Below are 27,983 nucleotides of genomic sequence, written 5' to 3' on the forward strand. Positions count from 1 at the left end.
GAGCCTGTGTAGCATGATGACCCAGGGCTCTGCAAAGAACAGAAAGCAACTTGGGCCAGGGAATGTCTAAGATGCGCCCAGTGAATTGTTCCTGATTTCCTTGGACTTACTTCCATTTATTGTTTCAGATCTTCACTTCAGATTTGCTTTTTCTTAATTCCTTAGTGTGACCAGTCCCTGTAGGGACCAAATGGCTCCGAAGGATATGGTATAGTTCTCAGAATAAACCTGGAAAAGTCTTTAGGAATCAGTAGATGCAGCTTTCTCAGGCTCCAGGAGAGTCAGAACCCCAGAGAGGTGACATAATCTGCCTTATGTCACACAGCCATTCAGGGAGACTGAAGGACTGGGAACCAGGAGGTCCACAGGATCTTCTGGCTTACTCGTAGGTGCCATGTTTGTACATATTCTGCTGTGAGGTTGGGGGAGTGGAGGCTTACACCTCAGTTAAAGGAGATGCAAACAGGAAGTGTTTGCATCCTGGGAGAGGTTCCTCTCTGGTGTCGAGAGTTGGGGGAATGTGATGAACATGAGATTATGTAACGAGACCCAGAAGGTTTCTGGAAAAAGGATGGAAGTTCAAGTCTAGAGAACTTGGATTTGTGTGGATTCGGATACTTTCTACCTGTGTGGAAATTTTGTCAACTTCTCTGAGGCTTGACTTCCCTGCCAAACCATGAAGTGTGCTAAATACCTTACTCCAGCATTGGTGCAAGGCAGTTCACAACCATCGTGAACCTATCAAGGACTGTGTGCGGGTCATCATGGGGCATCATGTGTCTGATGGCGGCATGATTTGTTAACCACGAAGCATCCCATAAGTGTCAAGCCTTGGCTCTATTCTCCTGCATCTGGGGGAGAGTGTGATACCACCATCAGAGGATGCTGAGTGAGGGAGGGTTCTCTTTAGACTGGGTCTCTTTGTGAGGTGTGAATGCAGCACAATTGTATCATCATTGGAATATCACATTTGGCCATCTTCTTCTATAACATCAGACATTCAGCAAGTATTTTAAGTGTGTTGGATCCAAAGGCTTGGGCCCTGTTCTTGAAGTCAGAAAAGTTGTGATTATAATCTAAGTGTCTTTGAGTGCTACATGGTCCACGGGGGCTGGGAGATTCAGAATTGGAAGAATGCCCTTTCTACCTGGGTGAGTCAAGGAAAGTGTAATAAAGGAATCCTTTATGGGATTTTTTAATAGAACTAGAGGCAAAGGAGAGGATCCTATAAAAGGAGATTGGAACTTGAGTCCTGAGCCACAAAGTGCATGTAGTCAGCATCAAAGAGCATGAAAAATAACGTCCAAGTGCACCCCATGTGGCAAGAACCAGTGTTGATTACCTGAACCATTTGTGTTGTGTAAATTTTAGGTCTTGAGGTCAAATGTGCTTTATAGCATGAATCAGACTTTCAAAAAAATTTTTTTTTTGTTTTAAGTTCGAAAACTGCTGGCCTTGGATGAGCCCAAACTCTCTCTGGAGATGACTGTTGATTTCCTTTCCAGGGAAACCTTGGTCCCTTAGAAAGAAGAGGGAGGGTTTTCAGGAGGCTGGGGAATCAGATGCAGCATCATTTTGAGAAGCTACTATGGCAGCACAAACAGGGGCAAGTGGGCCAGCTGGGAGGCTGGGGCTTTGGGGATGGGGAGGCAGTAGTCCCTTCTCCCAGAGGCCAGGGACTGTTAGAGGCCAGCAGCTGTTGGAGGCTGGCAACCTGTGGGCAGAGTGAGGGGATGTCTATGATTCTTGCAGCAACTGCCACACCACCCTGTGGCCCCAGATCACCTACTCCTGGGCCCCTCAGTTTTTTTTTAGCTGTAGATTCCTCACACTTCCTGTGAGGCCAATATCCAACCCGCCTTCCCACCAGACCCCAGGGTGCTAGCCTCTAGGTGCTCAGTCTTTCTTCCCATGTGAATCTCTACTTACCGCAACTGTGCCATCTCACTGTCAGTCTGTGATGTGTGTCTGTCCTCCCCCAGGCTGTCTCACCTGGCCCACTGTCTCCTCCATCCCAAGTTCCTGCTCCAGGTGAGGCTTCCCCACCCCCATCACTTTCTCTGCCTCCTTCCCCTTCTGGTGGTCTAGTGCTCCTGCCTAACCAGTTTCTGCCCCTCACATGCTCCTGAGCCCTTCTGAACCTTCTCACCAGTGACGGAGTTGGACTGACTTTCCGGGGTCCCTTCTGCCCCAGAATCCTTGTCCCGGGCTTCCCTTCCTAGGAAGGTGAAGTCCAGACTGGGGGAGCACACCTCAGCAAGGGAGCCAGATGGCCACAGTTTGCAGTTCCTGGAAAGTGTGCACAGGTAGCCCTGAAACTAGCATCCAAATGCATCTACCAGGTGTTGACAGTAAGAAGTCCTGGCCCCAAAGCTGGATGACATGGGGTAAACTTTCTCATTCACCGATACTCCAGGAAAATGGCATTTAATTCTTTAAAACCAGGGAATTTCCTCTTCAGATGGTACACAGCAGTTAAATCCAATGGTTGCAGGCTGGTGTTCTGTGAGTAAAATAAGTGCAGATTGTTTTTGTTGTTGTTGTTTTATTTGTGTTTTCTTGCCTATGATTTTATTTAAAATTTTTTGAGTTGGTTGCCAACGTCTTAAAATCATAATATTTCACATGAAAAATCCAACTTTCCAGCTTCTCTTGCAAAAGTGAGGAGCTCTGGCAACACAGCCTACCGTTCCTCTTGGCCACAGTATGCCGATGACGAGTAGTGAGTTTTCCACTTAGCCACAGTCCCCACCCATCTCTGCTAATCGCCAGCCCTGACACCAGTAGTGGGATAGTTGCCATTTTTCATTTCATTTGGAATCTTTTTCTTATGGAGAGGGAAAAAGTGAAAAATTTCCTGCATCCATGTCCATGGAAAGAAGGAAAGTAGCAGGGCTATGGTTTCCAAAAAAGTATTAGTTTATTCCTTTCTAAAAGGAATCAGTTTCCTACAGATTAATATCCTAAGTTCAGAGGTAGATTTAGAACAGAACAGACTTTCTTCCTTCTTTCCTTTCTCCTTGAAAACTGTGGTGCTCAAAATGTGGTACCTAAACCTGCATCTTTGGGGAACTTATTAGAAATATAAATTATTGGACCCACACAGAATTTTAAGATTCAGAAACCTAAGGGCGGGGCCCATGGGTATGTGTTCTACCTTGGACGCTTGCTGGAGTTTGAGAACCTCTGTTCTGATACACCTACTGTGGAAAGAATGCCAGTGTTGGTCATTTTCTGTCCTTTTAAGTGCCAGAAGGGAAGAGAGGCAAGACTCCCGAGCCAAAGAGCAGGAGTGAAGGGTCTCACCTCCACGCCCTGCGCACCCTGAGAGGCAGGAGGACCATCCCATCCTATAGGATCTCAGCAAACCTTAGGCCCTTTTTGGATATGCAGCACTTCCATCTGTGGATTCCCCTGAAAAACACTGAAGAACGTCTTACTCCATTTTGTGTTCTGTAACCAAATATCCCAGGGTCGTTTATAAAGGGGGAAAAAAAAAATTCTTTTGCTTCATAGCTCTGGAGGTTGGGAAGTTTGAACGTGCCACCAGAATCCCCTGAGGACCTCCTTGCCATGGTGGAAGGCAGAAAGGCAAGAACACAAAAGAACCAGCAAGCACAAGGGGCCAGGCTTGCTTTATGACAAGCCCGCTCTTTAAATGACTGTCCCAGTCCCATTGATAACACCATTCACCATCCACCGGGGCTCTGACTGAATCACCTCTCAAGAACGACATTAGGGATTAAGTTTTCCACTTGTGGACTTTGGGGGACATATTCCAACTGTAATCATGAACAAGCTGGTACCTTCAGCTGCCCTGGGCTGCTGTCCCATGGAAACAAGGAACTGAATCACAAGAGGGTCCCAGTTGTCTGCTCAAATTTATCAATGATGGCCTGCATTCAGGAGTTGGGGATCTTTTGATGAATTTTTTTTTTTTTTTTGGCAAAATTATAAAGTTTCTCCCCTGCCCCCTTCAGTTGTGCTGGAGATTGAACCCATGGATGTTCCACCACTGAGCCCCATCCCCATTCCTCTTAGTGAATCCCAGGGTCTCACTGAGTTGCTTAGGGTCTCACTAAGTAGCCCAGGTTGGCAAACCTCCTGTCTCAGATTCCAGAGTTGCTGGAATTACAGGGATGCACCACTGTATGCCCAACTTAGGTAGAAATATTAGACCAATTCTTTAAAACATGCAGACAAGAGCCAATCGCATATGTCCATATCAAATCCAGCTGTGGTAACTCAGACCGCTGTTTCATGGGTAGCCACTTGGCTTCCTCCAGCTGCCTCTCCTGCTGAAGGCTTTGATTACTTTAGCGGACCATCTGTGTGAGCCAACAAAGCCAGTCTTTTCCGAACATATTTACTTGGAGAGCCAAAGACCCTGGAAAAGCTTATTTTTCAGACTCCAACCAAGTCATTGAAGATCTTGTACCCCTGGCTTATTTAATTCATTTGTTATTTGGGGGTGTCTGATAACATGTAAGTATCCAAGACCCCTTACAGTGTGAAGTAGATAAAAACATGGGCAGGGCTTAAGTCTACTATTTGGTTCCTTCTGATCTCCCTCTGCCATCACCCTTGGTGCCCAGGTGACTCCAGAAAGCCTGGACCACTAGGCAGAGTGAGGTGTCTCCTGTGTCAGAGAGCTGAACCCAGTCTCCCAGCATTCAGGCTGGAAGGGAGGCCCCTGGCACCTGAGCCTGAGCTGATTATCAGAGCCACTAACCCTCTGGCCGCCTGGGCAGGCACTTCCTGCAGGAGCTCTCAGCTCTTCCAGCCCCCAGAACAAAACTGCTTGCAACCTCTCAGTGTGTGGTGCTCAGTAGACACCCTGCTAGGGTGCTGTTTCACCCCAGGGGGCTGGTCGGAGCTATTTGCTGTGGAAATGTTTTTTTTGGGTACCCACCCTCTTGAACAACCCATTTCTCCCCTGTGGGACCTCTCTCATCAGTTAACGAGGCTCCCTGCTGACAACCAGCTGTTACCTTCTACCGTGTCAGATTGATAATTAGGGGTTTGGCTGGTGGTGGTTTCCCGTGTAACTTCCTCCCTGGAGTGTTTGCCTTTGGACAGAAGATTCCTAGACACTGCAGTAGAGCCTCAGGTATGGTGGGCGGGGGGCAGCCTGGGGTGAGGAGGAACTGGTACTGATCGTGGAGACAGAATGCCAGGTTCTAAGTAGCACAATTATAAAATGACAATAAGTCCTTCCCTCCCAGGGTCCCCCAGTCCCCATCTCATACTGGGTATTAAACCCAAGGATGCTGTACCACTGAGCTATATCCCAGCCCTTTTTATTTATTTATTTATTTTTTTAATTTTGAGACAGGGTCTTGCTGAGTCCATGAAGCTGGCCTCAATCTTGCAATTCTGCCTTGCCTCCTGAGTCCCTGGGGATTACATACATGCACCATCATGCCTGGCTCCCAGAGTTTTTGCAAGGGTCAAATCAGCTATTCTGTAATAAATTCCTGGCCCACAAAAAAAATTGTACTTTGGCAATAAAGAACAACCAAAAGATAAGATCTCGTGGTGAAATGCAGGCAATTGACTTTGAGGAGAAAAAAGGGAAACCTAGCCCTCTTCTTATTATCCAGTGTCTCTCCTTTTTAGGAGCTTGGAGTAAGGGAAGGGAGTGCTCTCTTGGGGTGTCCTTTTCCGGGGCAGGAGAGTTCCAGTAAAGCTATGGACAGGCCCCCAGCAGGGTCTCGGGCGGCATGGTCTGCAGCACTTGGTCCAGGGACGTGTTTGTCTCTCACTCTGGTTTGCTTTCAGCCCGCCAGCTCTGGAGGCTGGCGTAGCCCCATGGATGTGGTGGTCTTCAGTCCCCGGGGTTGCTGGCCCCTTCTGGTGGCTCTCTGAATTCTGGCTTTGTCATTCATGCATCCTTCCTCTTGATCCTCTGATCAGCCTGCATCAGAGGGTCAGATGGTGTGATTCTGGAGCGTTCTGCACAGACTGATGGGGAAGCCCATGTGACCTGAGTGACAGCCTTGGTGACCTCAGCTGATGGCTTTTCTCAAAGGTTGTTCAGTACTTTACAGGGATGGGACAGCATTGTGTGAAGCGATACACATCTACCAGCATATCTGCCCTCTTATTGAATCTTTATAAAAATTCTGTGAACTAGGTGGTGTCTTTTCATTTTCGTATGTGGAAATGAAAAACAGATGAAGTTCATCGAGGTGAAGCGACTTGCCCAACGTTAAGTGACTGGTAAGTTGTGCGGTGATTTTTTTTTTCCCTATGCCTGGCTAGAGGTGAGAAGCTGGGCTTGGGGGCAAACGGATAGATGTCTGTGGTCAACCAAGTGGTTTATAGGACTCTGTCTTCTGTTTTTATCCCTGTCCTCACCCCAGCCCCCATGCATACCTCGTGTTGGTGATCCTTGTAGCAGAATAGAGGCTATGGGTTTCTAGAAGGCTCTGGAATCCTTCAGGCCCACTTGTTTGAATGGAGCTTTGCATCTCAATGAGTTGGAAAAAAACAGGCAGAAGAGGATCTGCCAAAAGGGAAAATCAACTGGGTTAGTGACTTCACTCCTCTGTGTACGCAGATGTTTCCTCCCTGGGCCTCCTCCCTCCACAGGGCTGCAAACAGATGGGAAGTGGCTGGTGTTCAGCAGACAGGATTGGATGGAGGGGTCACCTTTCCCAGAGCAATGTTGAGGGCAACTTAGGAGCGGCCTTTGAGGGTTTGGCTTCTGCTGTGCTGTCTGACCACAAGCTTGTCTTCTAGCCACGATGGTGACACTTACACCAAGGTTTAGAGCAGCCAAAGGGCAGGAAGGAGGGGACTTTGCCTTGGGACTGAGGAGATCTGGTGTCCAACCTCTGTCTCTGGGTCTTAGTTTCCTCAACTCTAAAATATTGATGTAGAATCGAGGGGTCTCCAAGACCCCTTCCATCTTGTTTTCTTCAAGTCAGCTTTGCATTGGTTGAGAAAGTTCTTTATCTTCACTCATTTTGTTTTTGTTTTCTTTAAAGATAAAGCATTCTCAGTCTTCTAACCATTCAGCAAACCCTAATCTAATAAATAACAATCATTTTAGGAGCTGGCAAGTGAGATGAGACATGTCAAAGGGGAATTTATGAGCATTATTTAAATATTTTTAATAAGGCTATGTTCATGCATGAGCTCATAATAGAAAATAAGTTAAGGATTTTAAAATGCATTAAAATTAATATGCTCATTGTAGAAAACTGAGAAAATACAGAAAAGCAGAAGTAAGAAAAATGGGGAGATTCCTTTTTTTCTTTTTTTTTTTTAAGTGCTGCATATATTTTTCTCCATAACTGTGATTACATATACTTAGAATTGTATATGCTGATTTTGGGAGGTGGAAATTACTTAGTTGTAAAAATAATTTTAAGAACTCATTTTAGGGGTGGGAAGGTAGCTTAGTTGGTAGAGTGATTGTCTAGTATTTGAAAGGCCTTGGGTTCAATCCCCCACACCACCAAAAAAGAAATATTTTTTTTTAACTAAAGCTGGGTGTGATGGCACATGCCTATAATCCCAGTGGCTCAGGAGGCTGAGGCAGGAGAATCAAAAGTTCAAAGCCAGCCTCAGCAACTTAATGAGACCCTAAGCAATTTAGTGAGACCCTGTCTCAAAATAAAAAATAAAAAGGCCCAGGGATGTTGCTCAGTTGATAAGCACCCCTGAGTTTAATCCCTGGTACGAAAAAAGAAATAACTAAAAAAAATGTTTAAATGAAGAAAAAATTTAAATGTGGTAAAATAATTAAAGTAATGAGAGGAATCCCACAGTTCAAAGATAACCTTTATTAACATTTTTGTGTCTTTCCTTAGTGCTTTGTTTGGGATGGGAGAGCATTATTTTCCATAGTTGAAATCATACTGCATATCTGATTTCTAAAGGAGAACAATTCTTGGAAGATAATTAAAAAAAGAATTTGAGAACACAAAGCACCAGCCATTGGGTGGTTTATTAGTCTTCCCTGATTTAAGAAGAAAAAAAAAAAAGAACTTGGTAATCTAATAGAATTTTAAACATGCAGAAAGTCATTACTTAAGTTTTTCGACAAAGAAAATGGTTACTATGGTCCTTGTCTTAGCACAGCTTTGGTTTGGTGGAGGCAGGAAGCAGAGACTTATGTTTTGTTGATTCTTCCAGCATAGTGTCCCCAAAGCTGGAAGTCTCCCATTGTTGTTGGCATGTGCCTGGGCAGAAAGGGCAGCATCAGTTCAGCCTGCTCCTCACCTGTGACTCAAGGCTTCATGCACTGGCCAATGGTCAGGAAGGACACCTATCCCGATCCTGGTTCTGGGATGGATGGGGGCAAGAGTGGAGGTGAATGAAACATTGGGGCACCACGCTTTACCCCTGAGCTAGAGAACCCACCAGATAGCACACCTCTAGCTGGGCTTCCGAGTGAGCTGGGAGTTCATTATCTGCACTGAGCAAGAAATGACTCACAGATGTATATACATAGTTACTTCCCCCTTGTCATCTTCTGGATGTTGATTTATCTAGCAGTGCCTGGAGGCTAAGTGGGTGGTGTCTTCCCTTGCATGCCCAAGAGAGCCTTCCTATTTCTTTAAAACATGGTTGTGTTGCTTTTGGTTTGGTGTGCAGCACTGGGGATTGAACCCAGGGGCACTCTACTACCACTGAGCCACATCCCCAGCCCCAGCCCTTTTTAATTTTTTACTTTGAAACAGGGTCTTGCTAAACAGCTGAGGCTGCCCTCAAACTTGTGATCCTCCTGCTGCAGCCTCCTGCATCACTGAGATTACAGGCATGTGCCACTGCACCTGGTTAATACATGAAATAGTAATACAACTTGGTGGATATGTACATTTTGGATCACAAACCTTTTGGAGAAGCTCATCTTTGCAACTTAGTTTGTTCCATCAGCATGTGTGTGTGTGTGTGTGTGTGTGTGTGTGTGTGTGTGTGTGTGTGTGTGTGAAAGCAAGTAAATGAAATACTATATATACGTTTATATGTATGTATACATATGTGTTTGTATATATGTATATATGATATTAATTGGCTTTATTTTTTGTGCTAGAATTGGGTAGTCATTCCATTAAATAGACTCAAGTATTCAACAACTATTTATCAATCACTCACAGCAACAAAGGAATAACTTTGGCCTTTAAGGCTTGACCTCACAGAGATTTGACTTTGAGCACTTTCCAACACTTGCCAAGGGACAGTCCCAGTCCCTGATGTGGGCACTGATACAGCAGCAAGGGAAACAAAGTCCCTGCCTTCATTCTGGTGTGAAGATCTTTCCCATTGTTATCAGGGTAGAGGAGAAGTCTGAGGAACATTTGATTTCCTAGGTAACCTTTACTCTTGACTTCTTTGTGTGCATGGCTTTTGGTCACTTGTTTTCTTTGCAATTGATTTTTTTTTTTTTTTCTGGTCTTTTCTAATGAAACACTTCTTAAATATCTACTATCTTTTTACTTCTTCACTTTTGTTCTTTGCAATTTAGGGAACTTTTACCATTTGCTCTGTAAGTCACTAATTTCACCCCCCTTTTGTTCTGGCAGGAAATGCAGTTAGGGCTTTGTGCATGCTAGGCAGGAGCCCTACCTCTGAGCTACACCCCTCCGCCCCAAGTTTCATTTGTGCATTTAAGTGAGCAGTTTTTATATAATCCTTACCTCATCCATTTGCTTCTGTAGGTCATCCCTTTTTATTTCGACTGTGTTTTTCCATTCTAATTTTCTGTTCCTCTTTCAAAGAGGTCACAAATTCTTGCATTCTGTCAGTTTCCAAGGTTCTTCTGAATTATTCCCTGAGCTGTGCTGTTCCACTGGATGGTGGAGTCCTCTGGATGGTGTTTCCTTTCCCCAGTTGTACTCTTTGTCCCCTTTTTTCTTTGGAGACATGGCATATGCCAACAGACAGAATGTGTGGACTCCCACTGACCTTGACCCTCTGTCCACTTGGGGAAGGTCAGCTCACCGTCACAGTCATTTACCTGTCAGTCCCATGATACACGCATCTCTCCATCCAGTTCCTATTTCCAGTTGGCTTTCACCGGGAGCTCTGCCATTTTCCTAACTGCTTCTCTGATGTTCTAAGTCAGTGGAGTATGAGAGAACTCATAATTCCAAGGAGCTCTGCACCAGGCCTCTTCCTGCTCTGATGTGTGGGAGTCGTCCTCCTCAGAATGGTGGTCACCTCTCCCGAGCCCCTGGCATCCTCCCATGCCAGCTCACCTGTTCCTGGGGAATTGCTGTACCTGGATGGGCAGAGGGGAGGGTCGGCAGCTCTGAGACTGCCCCTGTGCCCGTCGGGAGGGCTGGCTTCTCCAAGGTGGCGAAGGCAAGCAGTGCATCTCAACTCAGGGACGGAGGAGGTGAAGGCGCTGAGTTTCCTTTCTTACAACTAATCTCTGTTCCATGAACTTGCCTCCATTCACTCCACTGATCTGATGGTTCCTGGGTGTTTTTCTCAGATTTAGACTGTATTTTTTTTTTTTTTTTTTAAGATTGAGTGAATTTTTTCTTTTCCCTTTTCTTCTTGTTCCTAGTTTAACAACATGATAGCATATTGACAGAGGTGTCCTGAGGCTGGTATTTGATGCTCCTTGCCCCTAGCTCCTTACCCTATCAGGTGGAGAACTCGTGTGTGTGTGTGTGTGTGTGTGTGTGTGTGTGTGTTGTTGTTGTTGTTGTTGCTAGGGATGGAACCTAGGGCCTTATACATGCCGAGCAAGCAGTCTACCACTGAGCTTCATTCAGTCCTTGTCCCTCACCATGCGAATCTTCTGCATTTTCCTTTATTGTCCCCCTTAACTTTTCAGTAATGATTCAGATGCACACTCCAGGGACCATGTTCCTACTGTTGTGGCTGGGTGTACTGCAGGGAATTCAAGTTTGGTTTTCTGGGATTCCCTGGAATCCCAGATTCTTGGGAACCCTGAAAATTGTTTTGAGGATGCCACACAGTGCTTTTGTGCATAGTCTGAAGCAGTGTTTCTCAAAGTGTGCCTAGTTGACAACTAAGAATCCACAAGGTAATTTTAGCTCATGTTGAGATCACTATTTTTATGAGATATTTATTTTATTGTGCAACAGAAAAAAAAATAAAACAACCAAATCAGATGTGAGATTTCATAAATATTATTACTTAGGGCCAGGCTAGATTTAAGTTGGATGTAAGTCAGTTAAAAAAAAAATATCGAGTAGGCTGGGGATGTGGCTCAGTGCTAGAGCATATGCTTAGCATGTGCAAGGCCCTGGGAAAAAAAATTAATCCCCAGCATGGAAAAGAATTAAATCATAGTGCTGCTATTGCACAGTGATGGGGCATGTTGTGACAGTGAAATGTGAATGACTGAAGTTTGGGAATCCCTTAGAATTGGGGCTATTAAGAGCTTTTTTAAATGGAGCACCATATGAAGACATTTTACAAGGGTCTTTGGATTCTACCATGATAGAAAGTGATCGGCCCTCACAGGAGCCATCTGCTCAGCCCATCCCTGGACCTGGAGCAGCCACCACTGATGGCCTGACCTCTTTCTTGCCTTCTTTTATAATGGCATTTTGATATCTTACTTCTCTTTGGGCCCACCTGCTCTGCTCTCTAGCTCCTGTGTGTCTGTAGTCAGTTGCATGCCCATCTCCCCTCCATAGTCCTCTTTCCAAGATAAACAGGGGACACACTCTCCCCATATCAGCATTTTCTTGGAAATGATGAACTACTCATTTCTTGGTTTAGCTTCTGCGACTGATTCTCAACAACCACATCATTCCCCATGTGGTCCCTGAATGTCAGAAACTGGGCCAGGTGCAAGAGGGAAAGGATGAAGACCCGGCCCAGGGAGTTCTACATGGAATAACAGGTCACAGAAGAGGGAGGCATTGGCCCCAGGAGCATCAGGAGTGAGTTTATTCTCCCACTACTTAGGTGAAAACGTGTCTCAAGTTCATCTCTCTCCTTGATTTTCTTATGAACTCTGAGTAGACCTGTTGGATTTTACCACCTTCTCTGTGCAGCTGATGGACCACACTGACCCCCACTGCCCACTGATCACCTTGAGCATGGATCTAGAGCCAACACACTCCACCACATCCCCTTGCCCTGGTTCCCTGCCTCTGGCTGGCTCTCTGGGTCCCTGGTCCTCACCTCTCATTCTCTCTGGAATCAACTTTCCCTCTTCCCATGGCCCCTTATCTCATCAGTTACCAAAGCTTATTCTGCTTCTTGCATCATGTCCTGGTGCCAGGGTCAAGCCCTTCTTTTGTGTCCCTGCTCTGAGGCCAATTCTTTATCTTCTGACAAGCTTCCCTTGATCCTCCCAGCCAACAGTGACCCGCCCTCCTCCAGATTCTGAAAGCTCTTATTGTCTCCTGACTTATCCCTTGGCACTAGTTACAATCTGCTTTGATAGTTATTTCTTTTTTCACTTCTGTTTGTGACTTATCTTCCAAATTTTAGAAGTTAGGACCTACTATAATACTTGCCTCCATCTTCCACAGCAGTCAGGAAAGGGCAGTTAGCAGCTGTTGGTTGGCTAATTGATCATGTAGCCAAGAGACAGGGGAGGGTAGTCCTTGAGACTCTACCCTGGAGACTGCACAGGCTGGTGAATAATTTTTCCCTTCATGACTATGAAGCATTTAGAAAAAGTGAGTCATCGCCATACCCAGATGTTCTTTCTTATTAATTATCACTAGAAGACAACACGATTCATCCTAAGGAAGACAAGGGCCTACAGAGAATGTGGTCTATTTTGGTTGATAGTTTTCAATTCATTTGAAACAAAGAAAGGGGGCTGGTCTTATCTGACTCCATTAAACTCAGGAAAATTTGACTTGGTGGAAATGATGGTCAGTCTTTTCACTTTTGGATCATGAACTTTCTGCTGGCTCTCATTTGTACTTGTGGCCCCAGGAGGCAAGACCTACCTATTTGCAGAGGCCAAATGGAGAGGTCATTATACACTTCTCGCAGTCAACTCTAATGATAGAGGACAATTAACAAAACAGATCTCAAGTGACATATGGATTAAGATGCCAAGAGCAACCCCACCAGTAAACCCATTGCAATGTATTTGTGAATCTTTCATTTCCTGAGTGATTAACATTAGGGGAGACTAAAGAATAAAGTGTCTGCAGGACTAGTGTGTTCTACTTGGTCCAGACCAGAGCATATTAGCTTACTGGTTTATAATGACCCAGAGAGGTCTCTTGCCCTTGACCAGGGCCATGTTGGAGTTTGCAAAGGTGACTATTTCTGTGTAACCAGTCGCGGTATATTGCTGTGTTATATCCATTCATCTGTGCAGTGCCACTGCTAATGCTGAACAGGCTTAAAACTGTCCCCTCTTTGTGGTTTTAAAACCAAGAAATCATGGACTATGAAAGCTCCCATGGCCATTTTAATTCCACAAAGCCTGAAGGCAAAGGTTTTGTCCATCTTGGATCAAATGCAGTTTTGCTTTTATCTTTCTGTGGGTGAGTGAGATTGCAAGAGCAGAGAGGGACCTTGATTCTGTCTGTGCATTTCTGTGGCATTTCTGGCCTCCAAGGTGAGGGCTGGGCTCCCCATCAGCCTCCCTCCCATACCTCAGAGAGAAGATGCCAGTAACTGCTACCAGTGGGCCCCCCCTCTGGATGCACCACTCACCTCCTCTTAGTGGCTGGCTTGGGGCCATTTGACAAAGGCAAGCATAGCGTTTCTTTTTCTTTTTATGATGGAGGGCAAGAGGGAAAGAGAGAGATTGCCTCAAAATTGCTTGCCCCAAGTCTCTTCCTCTAATTTATATACCCTAGGACTACGATGAAAAATTTTAAAACCAATTGAGTTCATTGTAGTTAAACATAATATGGGGCTCATTTTGATATATTCATAAATGTATGTAACATAGTTCTCTCCATTTCAATCCCCAGTATCTTTCCTTCCCTCTTCTTCCTTCCCCGATCCCCTTCCTATATCCTATTGGTCTTCTTTCTAGTTATTTATTTTCTAATAAAAATGAATTATAGTTAGGTATAACGATACATTGTAGTTATACATAAAACTGGACTGCATTGTGATATATTCATGCATGCACATAGCATAACTTGGTGAGCCTTATTCCCCAGTTCTCCTTTGCCTTCCCTCCTCCTTTACCCTGATCCGCTGCTTCTGGGTCACTACTGTTCCTTCTGTGATGAAATTTTGTGAAGAATAGCACTGATGATGTCTCCTCCTCTGCTCAGCACCCACTGTTGGTTTCTTCTTGCTTATTAAAAAGAGTCTATATTTGCATTTCCATTCACAAACAGACCTACCTGCTTTTTAGTACTGCCCCTCTCCTGTGTGTGTGTGTGTGTGTGTGTGTGTGTGTGTGTGTGTGTGTGTGTGTGTGTGTTTGGTACCAGAGATAGAACCCAGGAGCACTTAACCGCTGAGTCACATCCCCAGCCCCTTTTTATATTTTATTTAGAGACAGGATCTCACTAAGTTGTTGAGGCTGACTTTGAACTCGAGCTCCTCCTGCCTCAACCTCCAAAGCCACTGGAATTACGGGCATGGGCCACCACACCCAGCTCCTGCTGGCTACTTGGCTTGGAGTATCATCATCCCCTTGCCTTCCTTCCTGATCCATCTCCTCTGTTAAATGCAGATAATTATTTTCCCAGTTGATTTGTTAGGTGGATTAAGTCACATCAGATATGTGAGACAACAGCACCTAGCCGAATGAGTGCCTAATAACAGGTCCCTGTGGTCATTCTTACAGATGGGAGCCCAACACTTAGATAGGGGAAATAGAGGCTCCCAAGCAGCCATGTCGATGGCTCTGAGAAGGAAAAGATGAGTGTGGAAGGAAAACACCAGAAAGGCGGGACACTGATATGGAGAGCCAAGAGTTGATGCATCCAAAGGAGAGGCTCCCTGTGACCCACTCTGAGTGTGCCACGTCCCTCAGCAGAAGAGCCCATGACTCACAGGGTACTGACTGCATTGCCTCAGTTTCCCCAGTGTCCCTTTGGATTGTGTTCACCATTTTGCATATAATTTCACCATGAACAGGGGTGTATAAACATCAGTTCTTTGAGATATATACCCAGAAGTGGAATTGTTAGACCATAGGATGATTCTATTCTGTTCACTTTTTTTTTTTTTTTTTTTTTTTTTTTTTGAGGTCTCACCATGCTTTTTCCCCTGGGGGATGCACCATTTTACGTTACCTCCAACAATGCACAAGGGTTCCAATTTTCTACATCCTCACCAATACTTGTTCTTGTCTGGTTTATTTTCCCATATTTTTTTGTTGGCACATTATAGTTGTATTTCTTTTTGATAGTAACCTTCCTAATGGATGTGAAATAATAACTCATTGTGGTTTTGATTTGCATTTCCCTAATGAGTGGTAATATTAAGCATGTTTTCATGAGCTTGCAGGGCATTTTCACATCTTCTTTGGAGAAATGTCCTTTGTTTAATTTTTAAGGGGTTGTTTGCTTTTCATTGCTCAGTCTAGACTTCTTGGACTCAGGGAAACTAGCACCTCACCTTCCAGTCACTGATGATAGCAACAATAGTAATAGCTGCTTTTATTGAGCATTTACATCTTTTTTACGCTATGCTGAATGTTTACGTGGGTCTGTCCCCTTGGATGTTCCTGATAACCTTTTGAGAAAGAATTGACTATTTCCATTCTCCACTTCACACTTGAAGAAATTAACTCCACAGGCCTTGCCCAATCTCCCAGCCTGTGAGCAAATTGTGTGTGTGTGTGTGTGTGTGTGTGTGGGTGTGTGTGTGTGTGTGTGTGTGTGTGTGCTGGGGATGGAACCCAGGGCCTTGTGCATATGAGGCAAGTACTCTACCACCAGGCTATATCCCCTGGCCCAACTTATGAGTAACGAGACAACTACGGCTTAGTTCTGGTCTGACTCCATCTGTAGATGGGAGACTTGATTTCTTAGCCCCTAACCAAGGAGCAGTTGTAAAACTGCTTCCTAAATAACAGTTCATCCATATGCTTGTGAGAAGCAATGTCATATAGGAAAGCACAAAGACCTCAGGACCTCAATTTTTCTGTAAAACCATATTTCACTCTTTATAAGAATTAGTTTCTAGAATCCCAAAGGTTTGCCTCTGAGAGTAATCATAGAAATATATGGAACTTTAAGTGCTGAATCTCCAGCTACCCCAGAACGCTTCTAAATGGAAGATGATGGATTCAGCATGGATCCAGACATAAACTCAATTAGTTGGTGGGTGCCGCATTGCTGTCTGAGCCAATCCTTTCTTCACTTGTAACTTACAACTTTGCAATCCTGCAGCCCTGTCATTAGAGTCACATAGCATTATCCCCTCCTTTGCATACTGTCTGTCCAGGCTTGGTAGTTGTGAGGAAAAAGTGAAGGTCCAGGCTGGAGACCCACATCTTGGCCTCTTGGGGGCACCAGATTAACAGCCCTGGACAGGTCTCAAACAATGGGTCTTTGGGGAAACATTCCCCATTCTTTTTATGTTGGCTTTTATCTGGCCTTGGGTTCACACAGCTGGGGCCCGGGCCACGGCCAGAGCAAGGGCCGGAGCTGTGTCTTAGGGTTGGGAAGAAGTTGGCAGAAACATTCCCCAGTGGAGTTTGGGCAGGCCCGGGGAGTCCCGCCTAAAATGCAGTGGACAAAGCTGCCCTTGTACACAGGCCTGTGGGGTGGGAGGCATCTTGTCAGTGACACAGGCTTGGCCATTGTATGCCCTGACCTCAGCCAACTCTTTTTTAGCTGAGAAAGGGAAAAAAGAGTGAAAGGGGGGGAAAAAATGAAGTCCTCCAGAAACTTTGCATCTGGAAAGTCCAGAATGAGTTGTTGATTTCCCAACAGACGCTGGAGCAGACTTGGAAGGAACTATGCAATGTAGTGGGTTCTTTGTGCAAGAACAGCTATGAGAAAAGCCACAGGAACATCCTCCGGGGTGCCCAGAGCACAGGCCTTGGGGTGGCTGCTTGTTAGCCTCACTTCCCACAGAGGGTGAAATGGAGAGGAAGCTGGCCAGAGCGGGGCTCTAAGTCTGGGAGCTTCAGACCAGACCTCAGTCTCTGGGTATAGCAGCCCCCAAGGAGGATCAGCCCTTCTTCAATGGTAAGACTCAAACCTGCTCACCTGCAGGTATGTGTTCAAATATCCTTCTCTGCTTATTCCTCAGATGGCTCTGATGCTTTAAAGAGGCCATTCTGAAAACCCTCTGAGTTTTGGGTTCTACCTGCTGAGCTTTGAAGGTCTGGGGACCCTGAATGTCTGGGGGTAACTTTCATGGGCCTATGGCATGAACAGGGAGAAAAGACAACATAGGCCATTGTGTAAGAAATCAGAAGAGGATGGGAGAAGGGAAAGGTTTAAGAAGGGGTGTTTGCAGAGGGGAAGGGGTGCCCCGGAGCAGAGTAGTTGCAGGTATGTGATGAGAAAGAGTGGTGATGTGGTTTATACTCTGGGGCCTGGAGTTCAAATCTTGCTCCCTTTACTTTTCCAGATGTGAAATTTGGCTTCTTCCTATGTTCTCCTTGCCCATGGCCCAGTTCTACCTGGGGCACTAGTAGGTACAAGCTTTGGGGGGAGATTAGGAAATGCTACATGAAGACGGAAGGGGTAAGCTCTCGGAAGCCTCAGAAGGTAGTGGAGTATCTGCCCAGTAATATACTATGGTTCCAAGCCTGGCTGGTGCTTCCTTCCAGTTTGGGAGTGGCGGCTGCCACAGTGGAAGCTCTTCTCAGACTTAGGGATCGAACAGCCTTGTTCTGCCACCAACCTTTCCGCCTCCATAAATTAGACATTCCCTTTCTGGGAAAGAGAAACCTCTTGTCAGTTTCAACTTTTGGTGACCACACTATAAAGGCTCTGTACAGCCAAGAGGTCCAGTTTGTATGGAAAGGTGAGGCTGTTTCTGCTCAGAATCTTCTCCCCCCTCACTGGGCCAGTGAGCATCAGTGATTTTGGTGGGGCTTCTGAGAAAGGCCTGAACAAGTGCCAGCAGAAGAGAGACAGTGCTTGTTATCCAGGAGCATCCTCCAAAGGGCCAGTTGACCTCCTAGGAAAATCCACAGCAGAACTTCTTAAAGGTTAATGTGGCGCCATGGCGCATACCTGTAATCCCAGCTGCTCACTCAGGAGGTCAGACAGGAGAATAGCAAGTTCAAGACCAGGCTATGTAATTTAACAAGAAACAAGACCTTGTATCAAAATAAAATAAAGTAAATAAAGGGATTGGAGATGCAGCTCAGTGGTAGAACACTTGTCTAGTGTGTGCAAGGTCCTAGATTCAATCCCTAGTACTGCTGAAAAAAAAAAGTCGATGTTAATATGCATCTGGATTGCCCAAGGGTCTTCAAAATGCAGGTCCATTGCTGGGGTATGGCTTGGGACTCTGTATTTTTAGCCCACTCCCCAGAGGATTCCTGTTCTGCTGGTGCAGAGGACTATCCTTGGAAAATCATTGCTGTAAGGAACACAGACCAGTCCATCAAGTTCCAACCAAGTCACAGGTGCCCAGCATCTGCTGTGGGTACTCGGGGTGCTTTCAGGTCTGCCTGCCGACAGTGGCATGGTGCTTCTTAGGGAAGGAGGGAATAGCAAAGAAGATGAACACTGAAGGACATGAAAGGAGCTGGAAAGAGCCTAAGAAGTCAAGCTCTTGATAATGTGGGGTATGTGGGTGCCAAGGCCATGGGTGAGGTGTGCCCAAGCTGACATCGACTGTGCGTTTGGGGTATAATGTGAGGGGTAGAGTGGGTATACTAACTGCTAGCAGGAAGACCCAGAAAAATTCCACCGGAGCCTGTCTGTGGTGTGAGCAGGCGAATTCTAGTTTAAGAGCATAACAGATGATGGACACAGAGATAGAAGCCCAACATGCGGGGTGGAAATCAAGTTGCTAGGCCAACAGAGCTGGGACCTTGAATCTGGCTCTAACAGGGAGACTTGGACGTGTAGACCTATCAGGACAGTACTCCCTGTGCTGAGAGGTGGAATCCCAAGTGTCTGAGGCCTGGGCAGCGTTTCAGGAGTGGTCCATGCCTCCAAATCACATGTCTATACTTGAGTGTGCATTTTTTCCTCCTATAAAAATGGCATGTTCTTAAAACAGATATATTACTACCAACACTTAGAATCATTGAATATTAGGATATATATATATCCCACAGAGACCATCTGGTCCAACTTCTGCATTTAAGGGATGAGGAAATGGAGGCCTCCCCGCAGAGATGCAGCGGGTTGCTTAAGATCTCAGAGTAAGACCTAAGTAGCTTCACTCCTGGCCCTCAGGTCCCAATTCACATCCTGTGTTCTTCCCACATTGCCACAGCACCATGCTCATTCCCGAACCTTGATAATAAGGTCCTTGGCTGTCCCCTCTGTCTAGTTGATAGGCATCAGTAGCAGAGACTCCAATAGTGCAGCCAAATTGGGTTGGTTGCAACGCGCCCCTTACTGACTCAGAAACTGCCCTAGCCCCCATTAAGCTTCATCTCCCTCTGGGGCTCCTGGTTCAGAACCAATTAGGAGCACCTCTTGGCGTCAGAAGTCTTTGATCAAGATGACTGGGAACACAGGCAGTTAGAGCTGCAGAGTTAACCAGAAGTAACTAGAATGAGTCTCCATGGTGAGACTTGCTACTTCTATTTCCTTTTGGTGCCCGCGGGCTGCTGCAGCCCCCAAGGAGCGACCACAAAGCCAGGCCAGCTGGATGGCAGCCATGGGGGGGTGGGGCAGGCAGAGCCACCCACCTTTATGCTCTAATGAGCTTCCATCTGCCTTTTGTTAAAATGACACCAACTCCCTGAGGATGCCTGCTTTTGCCCCCAGAGCATCTGCACAGAGCAGCTATATCCCCTGCCCTTGAAGTTTCTTCTGGTAAGTAGTTTTGCATGTGATGACAAGCTAGCAACCTTCAACTGCCTTCCTGACTTCCTAACAAGTTCTTTTTATTATTATTATTATTATTTAATATATTTTTATTTTTAATTAACACAATAATTGCACATACTTATGGGGCACAATGTGACAGTGCAGTACATGTATACGTGTGTAATGATCATTTGAGAGTAATTGGCATATTCATCTCCTCAGACAGTTATCATTTCTTTGTGCTGGGAACATTCGAAATCCTTTCTACTAGCTGTTTTCAAATATTCAATTAATTGTTGTCAACATATTTATCCTACAGTGCTACGGAGCATTAGAAGTTATTCCTCCTACCTAACTGCATCCCTTTACTTGTTAACCATCCCGTCTGCCTCCCCCTCCTCCCCCACACACTTCCCAGGCTCTGCTGGGAAGTCAACTTTTTAGCTTCCATATATACCTCTGAACTTCTTAAATCCATTTTTAATGGGACAGTGCTTGGTAATTTGGGATGCAGGTTTTCTTTAGAGGCATAACAACTATAGAAATGCCAGCAATATTGAGAAAGGGGTTTGGGGGGTTTTGTAGCTTAATAATAAAGAAGAACTTGGGAGGGTAGTATATATTCTCTGTCTGTCTGTCTCTCTCAATACTAAGTGTTGACAAATCTCTCTTGTTCCTAGACTTTCACCTTTGCAAAGGGAAATTTGACCATGAGCCATCTAGATGGGTCTTACCCTACCAGGAGCTCCTCAGAGAGATAGTTAGAAGTGAACACTCCTCAAAGTGTCCTTCGAAAGTGTCTTCTAAGTCGGGTACAATGGTGCTCAACTCTAATCCTAGCTACTCTGGAGGCTGAGGCAGGAGAATGACAAGTTCAACTGGGCTACTTAGGGAGACACTGTCTCCAAAAAAAAAAAAAAAAAAGTCTCCTAGGACACAATAAATAATTGATACTGTTATAGATACAAGCTAGCATAGAAAAGGTAGGATATTTTTCAAAAACATTTACCTTCAAGAGAAATGATAAACTTTAGCCCAACTCCTTTAAACAACTTGGAACATGTCAGCACAGATTGGCCATAACAGTGGCAAAAAAAGTGAAGAATCCCCAAGTGGCTTGCCTCCTTATGCAGACCTGAGACCATGGCCACAATCTCTCATCCTGATTTGGGCATGTATTTCATGTCCAGTTTTGTTAAATCGTCTTATTTTATTGATGTCTCAGCTTTTCTTTCCCACTAATTCCAAGTCATATTTGACTGAGGAAATGGAAGGATACCTAGACTAAAAGATTTGAGGTCTATTCTTTTGGGGAAAATATGCAGTTAAAAAAAAAAAAAAAAAAAAAACTAATGTTTCATGACCATTTGTGTTTCTTGTCAGAAGCTCTCTGTCGTCCCCGTTTGTTTATGTGGCTGCTGCTTTTGCAACTGAGCTGGACATTTAAATGCTTTGAAATTTCCCTTGTGGTGGTGTTAGGCTCCATTACGAAAGACATCCCCTGGGTTCTGGAACCTCAGCGCTTGAGGGCTGGCAGCCCCTTCGCTTTACAGAGGAGGAAGCAAATTGCCACAGAGATGCTACAGGAACTGCATACATGATAGCTTGTTGTCTGTAACAACACTTGGGAGGTGTGCTTGCTTTCTTTTTTGATATGGGGGATTGAAAACAAGGGTGCTTTACCCCTGAGCTATGTCCCCAACCCTCTTTACATTTTATTTTGAGACATGGTCTTGCTAAGTTGCCAAGGCTGGCCTCAAACTTGCCATCCTCCTGCCTCAGCCTTCTCAGTGCTAGGATGACAGGTCTGTGCCACCAAGTCCAGACTGCTAGTATGTTTTCTACTAATGCTTTTGTCTTCCTGAATTGGAGGTAGACTGTAAGAATGGTCCACTCTATTTTGAAACTGTCAGAGGAGTGGGAGAGAACGAACCCAGATTCTTCAACTGCCCACCAGGAAGAGGGGTGTTTGCGTTAATCATAGTCTGGTGCTATGGCTTGGATGTGGTTTCATCTGTCCCTCAAAGGTTCATGTGCTGAACATGGGATCTTGATCCCCAGTGTGGACATGTGGAGGTCTGAGAGCCTTTATGAGGCAGCAGCTAATGGAAGGTGGATAGGTTATGGGGCACTGACCTCTCTGAGTGCCCTCTCATAAAAAGAGGAATGTTATAAAGCCTATAACGCGGAGCCACACCACGTGTTTGGTCCCTTCTGCTGCTGCTGATTCCCTTTCTATTTCTGTTTCTCCGATGTTGTAACACCAGTTTCATGTTCTTGGACCTCCCAAACTGTGAGCTAAATAAATCTCTTTTCACTATTAAATACACAGCCTCAGGTATTTTTTACAGCAATGCAAAATGGATTCATACAGCTGGTGAGCAGAGTCTCTTGGGTTTTCTGGCTTCTGAAGGTGCCGGGAGCAGACTACTTTGCCCTTTATAATTGCCTTGAAGTATCAGGACCAACAGACCTTAGCACTGGGACAAAGCAGAAGAGCTTTCTTTGGAGTTTCCCAGCCCAAGCTTCAAGATCTGAAAACAATCCCTGCTTCCCATCCTACTTGGGAGTTGTTCTGTGTTTTCGGGAGCACCTATTCCTGCCTGCCACACCTATGCACAGTCTCTCCTTGGGTCCTGAGGGCCTAAAACATAATGTAAGACCTTCAGGTACCTGCTTCAAACCTCTGTAAGAGGCTGAAGGAGTGACGCTGATATTCAGTGGCACAATTACACTGGTCAATGCTGAGATCATTCCAAATGATGCAAAAGAGAGAGGAGAAGTAACCTTCAGATCCTTGTCATGCTGTAGGGTGTCCCTGGACAGAAGCCACTAGCAAAAAGGACCAGCCATCTCAGATACAAGAAGTATGTGGCTATTCAGATTCCCCACATGTCTTGCATTATCTATTAATTGGCCCTTCTTTCTTCTATCTGCAGTGCAATGACCATAAAGATCTCTTTCTCCAGGGTTGGGGGAGGAATGTGTGCAAAGCCTACATAGAAGGCATTTCTTTCTTACCCTCTATGCCTTGACCTCTAGACTCTAGAAGGCTGTGAAATGGCTTCTGACCCAGGAGGGGGGCATCTAACTCATCCTTTCATTTTGCAGGATCATTTGCAAATCTTTTCATCAGTCCTGTCTCCCTGGAGACCCCATGTTTTCTAACTTAGCAAATTTCCCAGTGAGGATTGACTTCCTGTCTCCTTGCTGCATGAACTCCATTGTAATTGTGTTCATCAAAATTCCTGGTTAACCAGATCACTCTATTCCTTTATAGGGTCAGAAAATAGAGACCATTGTTCTATGTCCTCTCCCTGCCCACTCCTGAGAAACATACCCAGTGAGTTAATTGGCCCTCAGGGAGGTGCTGGGGGCTTACAGATGGACATTCAGGGTGGCCAGAATCCTCACCAAGCCTACCAGGATCAGGATACGTCTGGAATGTCCAAAGGGTTTCAGCCTTCAGGTCTTTGGTTGGCAGGTTTTCAGGTCCTGGGAGAAAACTCCTGTGGCACCAATGTCTATCTCCTATGGTGGGCACCAATAACAATCACAGTGTGAGGCTGCCTCCCATGAACAGTGATGGGTGGGGACATGATGGAAAGAGACTGATTCCGTGTGGAAGAGCATGGCAGATGCTTCAGGGGAACTGGAATTTGCAACCTGGCTAGGGGAACCCAAGTTAGTTAACCCAAATTAGCACTCTTGGGTATCATCTAGGAAGCCTTTGGGGCAGAGGGTTCACACATGAGCCAGTGGAAGATTCAAGCCAGTGAGATGTGGGTTTTTGCTACCCTGTCCATTGTGACCCCATCCATATACTCTGGGCAGTGAGGCCAGCCCTAAAGACACTTGGATTGTACCAAGTTTCGAAGAGTGCTGGGGACATTTGCATTGAAGTGATAAAAGCCTGGTTTGGGAAGTTCCTTTTATGGATTCAAAGAGGCAGCCTGGCTGAGCAGATGTTTCTCATAAGGAGTCGAGGATATATGTGGAGGGTTCTGGCAAAACCTCTGATGAGTTGGACACAGTTACTGAGAACTTGGTAACTAGAAGAGTAGAAGGAAGAAAGGTGACCCTTGTGACTCTCTTTGTCTTCTGGTTGGTAAGAGCCAGAGGTGCATCTTACGCATTTGACCTCTTTTTCACATGGGACCAACCAGAAAGGCTCCAGGGAAATAGACATGCTCAGACACAGACTGAAAGATGGCCACAGTCTTCAGTGAGGGCTTCTTTGAGCTTTGGCTCTGGGAATCCAGTGAGAGCTTACAAAGCAGAGGATATGGAACAAGTAAGGTCTTTGGAAAGCTCTGTCTGGCTACTGAGTTTTCCCGCAGCCTGCAAGTATACCAGCCTGTCCATCTCAACGGATTCTAGGGCTCAGAATTTCCTGTGAAAGCTGATTGTTCATGGAGCCACTAGAATGAAGGTAATGTCACAGTGCCAGGGTCTTTGGTGTCCAGGAACCCATCCCTTTTGTTTCATTCCCTCTGGTTGAGAAGCTCCTGTCTCTGAAGAAGAGACATGTGCAGACACTAAATGTCAAAGGACAGAGGAGGGAGCCAACCAGGAAGGTATCTGATAGCTTCGACAGGAGGAACAAGAGGACACAGAGGATATTTCTTTATTGGAATGATGTCTTAGTTCATTTTCTGTTGCTGTAACAAAGTACCTGAGTCTTGTTGCTATATAAAAAAGAGATTTTTTCAGCTCATAGTTCTGTAGGTCCAAAAGTATGGCACCAACATTGGCTTCTGCTGAGGGCCTCATGCTGCACCGAAACATGATAGATGATGTCACATGGTAGAAGAGTAAGGTGGGGGAAAGGAAAGCAAGTCACATGGTAAAAAAGGCAAGAGAGTGAGCTGAGGAAGCTGAATGTGCTTTACAACCATTCCAGCCCCAAGGGACCTAATCCACGTCCAGTGGTGATGCCTCCAGTTACCTAAGGATCTCCCACTAGGCCCCACCTCTTAAAGGTTCTACTCCACTCGACACTATGATGCTGGAGACCAGGCTACCTGCACGTGAACCTTTGGGAACGAATCATAGTATAAACCACATGCATACCACAGTATATAAGAAGGGAGAGCAGTAGCCTACTTCCATCTTCCTTGGTATCTCACTTTTATTTTCTCTTGCTTCTTGATCTTTTCAAGTATTATCTGGAATTCATGAACCAAGTAATCATGTCATATTTTTATAGTCTCTATAGTGAATAGCGACTCATATATACAATTCTATAGCAATTATTAATGCATTTTTCTAAGTTACTTTCAGTCTTCAGCCTTGGTTCTTTTGACTGTGACATCTTCATTCTTTACCTTTGCATGCCTTACTATTTCAGGCACTTGAAGTCCATCTTTTAAGTACTGTTGGCATCTTATCCATAGATTCCAGATTCAAGGGTTCCACTATCTGATTGGGAATATTTTAAAAGAAAAAAAAAAAGTTTTTGGTACCAGGGATTGAACCCAGGGGTGCTCAACCACTGAGCCACATCCCCAGTCCTTTTTATATTTTATTTTGAGACAGGGTCTCACTAAGTTGCCTAGGACTCTGCTAAGTTGCTGAGGATGGCCTTGAACTTGTCATCTTCTGCCTCAGCCTCCCAAGTCACTGGGATTACAAGTGTGCCCCACTGCACCCAGCAGAGATTGTCTTTATTTAACATGTTTTTCAGTCAGCTATTTCCCTGCTGTGACTAAATGATCTGACCAGCACAACTATAGAGAAGGAAAGGTTTATTGGAGGGCTCACAGTTTCAGAGGTCCTAGACCATAGAAGGCTGGTTCCATTCCTCGGGGTTTGAGGTGAGGCTGAACATCATGGTGGAAGACTGTGGCAGAGGGAAGCAACTCACATTATCAGGAAGCAGAGAGAGAGAGTCTCCACTCTCCAGATACAGAGTACATATCCCAAAGGCATGCCCCAATTCCAGTCTCCTGTAGCCACACCCTATCACTTCAATTAATCCCATCAGGGATTAATTCATTGATTGGGTGAAGACTCTTACAACCCAATCATTTCTCCTCTGAACCTTCCCGCATTGTCTCACATCTGAACTTCTGGGGGACACCTCACATCCAAACCATAACACGTGTGCAGACTTTCTTTCTTGTCATTATTACCTGAACAATACAGTAGAACTATTTAGTTAGCATTTCTATTGTTTTCCATGTTAAAAGTAACCTAGAGATGATGGCGCCTACACAGGAGGATGTGTGTGGGTTCTATATAAACAATACAGTGTTTTGTAGAAGGGACTTGAGCACCTGGGGGTTTTGGCATCTGTGGGTGTCTGGAGTCAATCCCCTGTAGATACTGAGGGACGACTGCACTTTCCCTAAGGAGGACCCATGCACAGCAGTGTTTCTGAGCCCTTGTATGTAGAATGTATTTCTCTCACCTTCCCTCATTCCTGAAGGGCAGCTTGGCTACATGTAAGGATCTGGTCCCATACCACATGGGAAGTGTCTTTTGAGATGTGGCTACGGAGAAGTCTGAGACCAGTCTCATGCCTTTTCATTTATTTATTTTACATCTTCTCATTTACATGGCTGTAGGAATGTATCCTTTGTTAGTGTGTGTCTTCATGTTGGTCTTTTAAAAATCATTTTGCCTCCAACAGTGGAAGGTCCACCAGGCTGCACAGCTTGGGAAAGTTTTCCCTATCAACCTTCGTTTACAGTTCCTTTCTGTTAAGAGCCTTTGTTCTGGCCTCCTCTTCAGGAACACCCAGTATCTATCTCTTGGCTTGCTATTCAGTCCTCCTGTTTAATCTCTCTCTCTATCTTTTTTTTTTTTTTTTCCTTCATTTTCTTTCCATTCTGGGGAAATAATTCTCCACTTTGTTTTATGCATACTCACTTTTTGTTTTTGCAATACTAATTCTAGCTTTTATTGTAACCAATGTGCATTTTCTTTTTGTTAAAACCTCTGAAATTTGGGTTTTTCTTTTCCTTTTTTCTTAATTTTTTCATTTTCAAACCAACTTGCCTATTTTTTTTTTTTTAATCTTTCTTTGCTTTCTCCTTTGGCTCTTTTGGTCTTGCATGCCATATCTCCCTTCCTTCTGCTGAGGTTGCTAAATAATCTAGTTTCCTGCATATTTCTCCTGGATACGATATGAGAAATCTGTGCTTAGATCTTGGTGCTTTGCTTTAGTCTTCTGGATACTGTCCCTCTGACTGTTTTCTGCAGGTGAAGAAGCGCCCTGCAGCGCCTTTTCTGCTCACCTGCCTTCACTCAGAGTCCATTCAATCAGATCTGTCAAGAGCTGGGATCTGTTCACAGGTGGAGCACACACGTGCTTTGGGTTGCCGCCCTCCACCTGGTGTATGAAACAGCCTGCTCAGATCAGTTTGAAACTTAGTTGCTACCACAAATTCCCAGCCTTCATTTTTTCATTCATTCATTCACTCACTCACTCAGTGCTCTGGGCACTGGGCTAAGACTAAACTATGAAAAAGAAGGATGTGGTCCCTACTTCCTCCTCTGGCCAAGTCTCTATCCCTGGCTTCCAGGACAGCATGAAGACATCCCCAGGATTCAGCCTGTCTCCTAAGAAACTACTTGTGAAGCCCACACTCTCCAGAATGCACCATGCCATTGCCAGGTCGCCCTGCTTCCTCCCTAGCTATTGTCTGTGAATTGCTATTTCTGAATGGATAGGAAGGCTGCCAGAGCTGCAGAGAGCAGAACTTTCACCTGTGAGACAAAGGAAAGGTGCCTGGCATTCTTGTAGACTCCGACTCTGAAGCTGGTGATGTCATGGTGGGAGGTGGGGCCCGCAATGAGTAGCTGTTCCCAGCTCTGTGTAGGAGTCTGCCCACCCTAAACAGGTGTCCAGCAGAAAAGGCGTGATGATGAAGTGAATCACAGTCTGCAGCCTGGCTGGTCTTTGTCTTTCCTGGGGGACCCTTGCGGTCCTCATCAGTAATTGGTCGACCCCTCTGTTCAGTACCTAATTGGCAGAAGAGGCCACTCCTGGACTCTCCTCCCACTTCTCAGAGTGAGCTATTAATGAACCAGTTTCCAGGAACTGAGGCCTCCCTGGCACACACAGCCATGCCCTGGCTACTTCTGGAAGTCCAGCTGGATGTATGGTTGGGGAAGGGCGAGAGTGCTGCCGAGTCCTTT

The 27,983-nt window shown here is 45.3% G+C and overlaps 1 protein-coding gene across 13 annotated transcripts in view; it reads left to right on the forward strand.

Moving 5' to 3' along the window:
• The window catches only part of GAS7 (growth arrest specific 7), a 229,584-nt gene that overhangs the window by 110,511 nt on the left and 91,090 nt on the right, over positions 1–27,983 (forward strand). Inside the window, exon 1 of one of the 13 annotated variants that reach the window (XM_079134056.1) lies at positions 14,368–17,078. The exons of 9 other annotated variants lie outside the window; for them this stretch is intronic. Coding sequence is in view for 1 of the 4 variants with exons in the window: in XM_079134066.1 (XP_078990192.1) it covers positions 17,076–17,078 (3 nt within the window). In the remaining 3 variants the exon portion in view is untranslated. Of the gene's footprint in view, positions 1–14,367; positions 17,079–17,100; positions 19,845–27,983 lie in introns of those variants that run through there. 3 more of the 13 variants (XM_079134066.1, XM_079134060.1, XM_079134069.1) reach the window with 3 other exon arrangements.

This window comes from Sciurus vulgaris, assembly GCF_902686455.1.
Source record: "Sciurus vulgaris genome assembly, chromosome: 3".
NCBI classification, from domain to species: domain Eukaryota; kingdom Metazoa; phylum Chordata; class Mammalia; order Rodentia; family Sciuridae; genus Sciurus; species Sciurus vulgaris.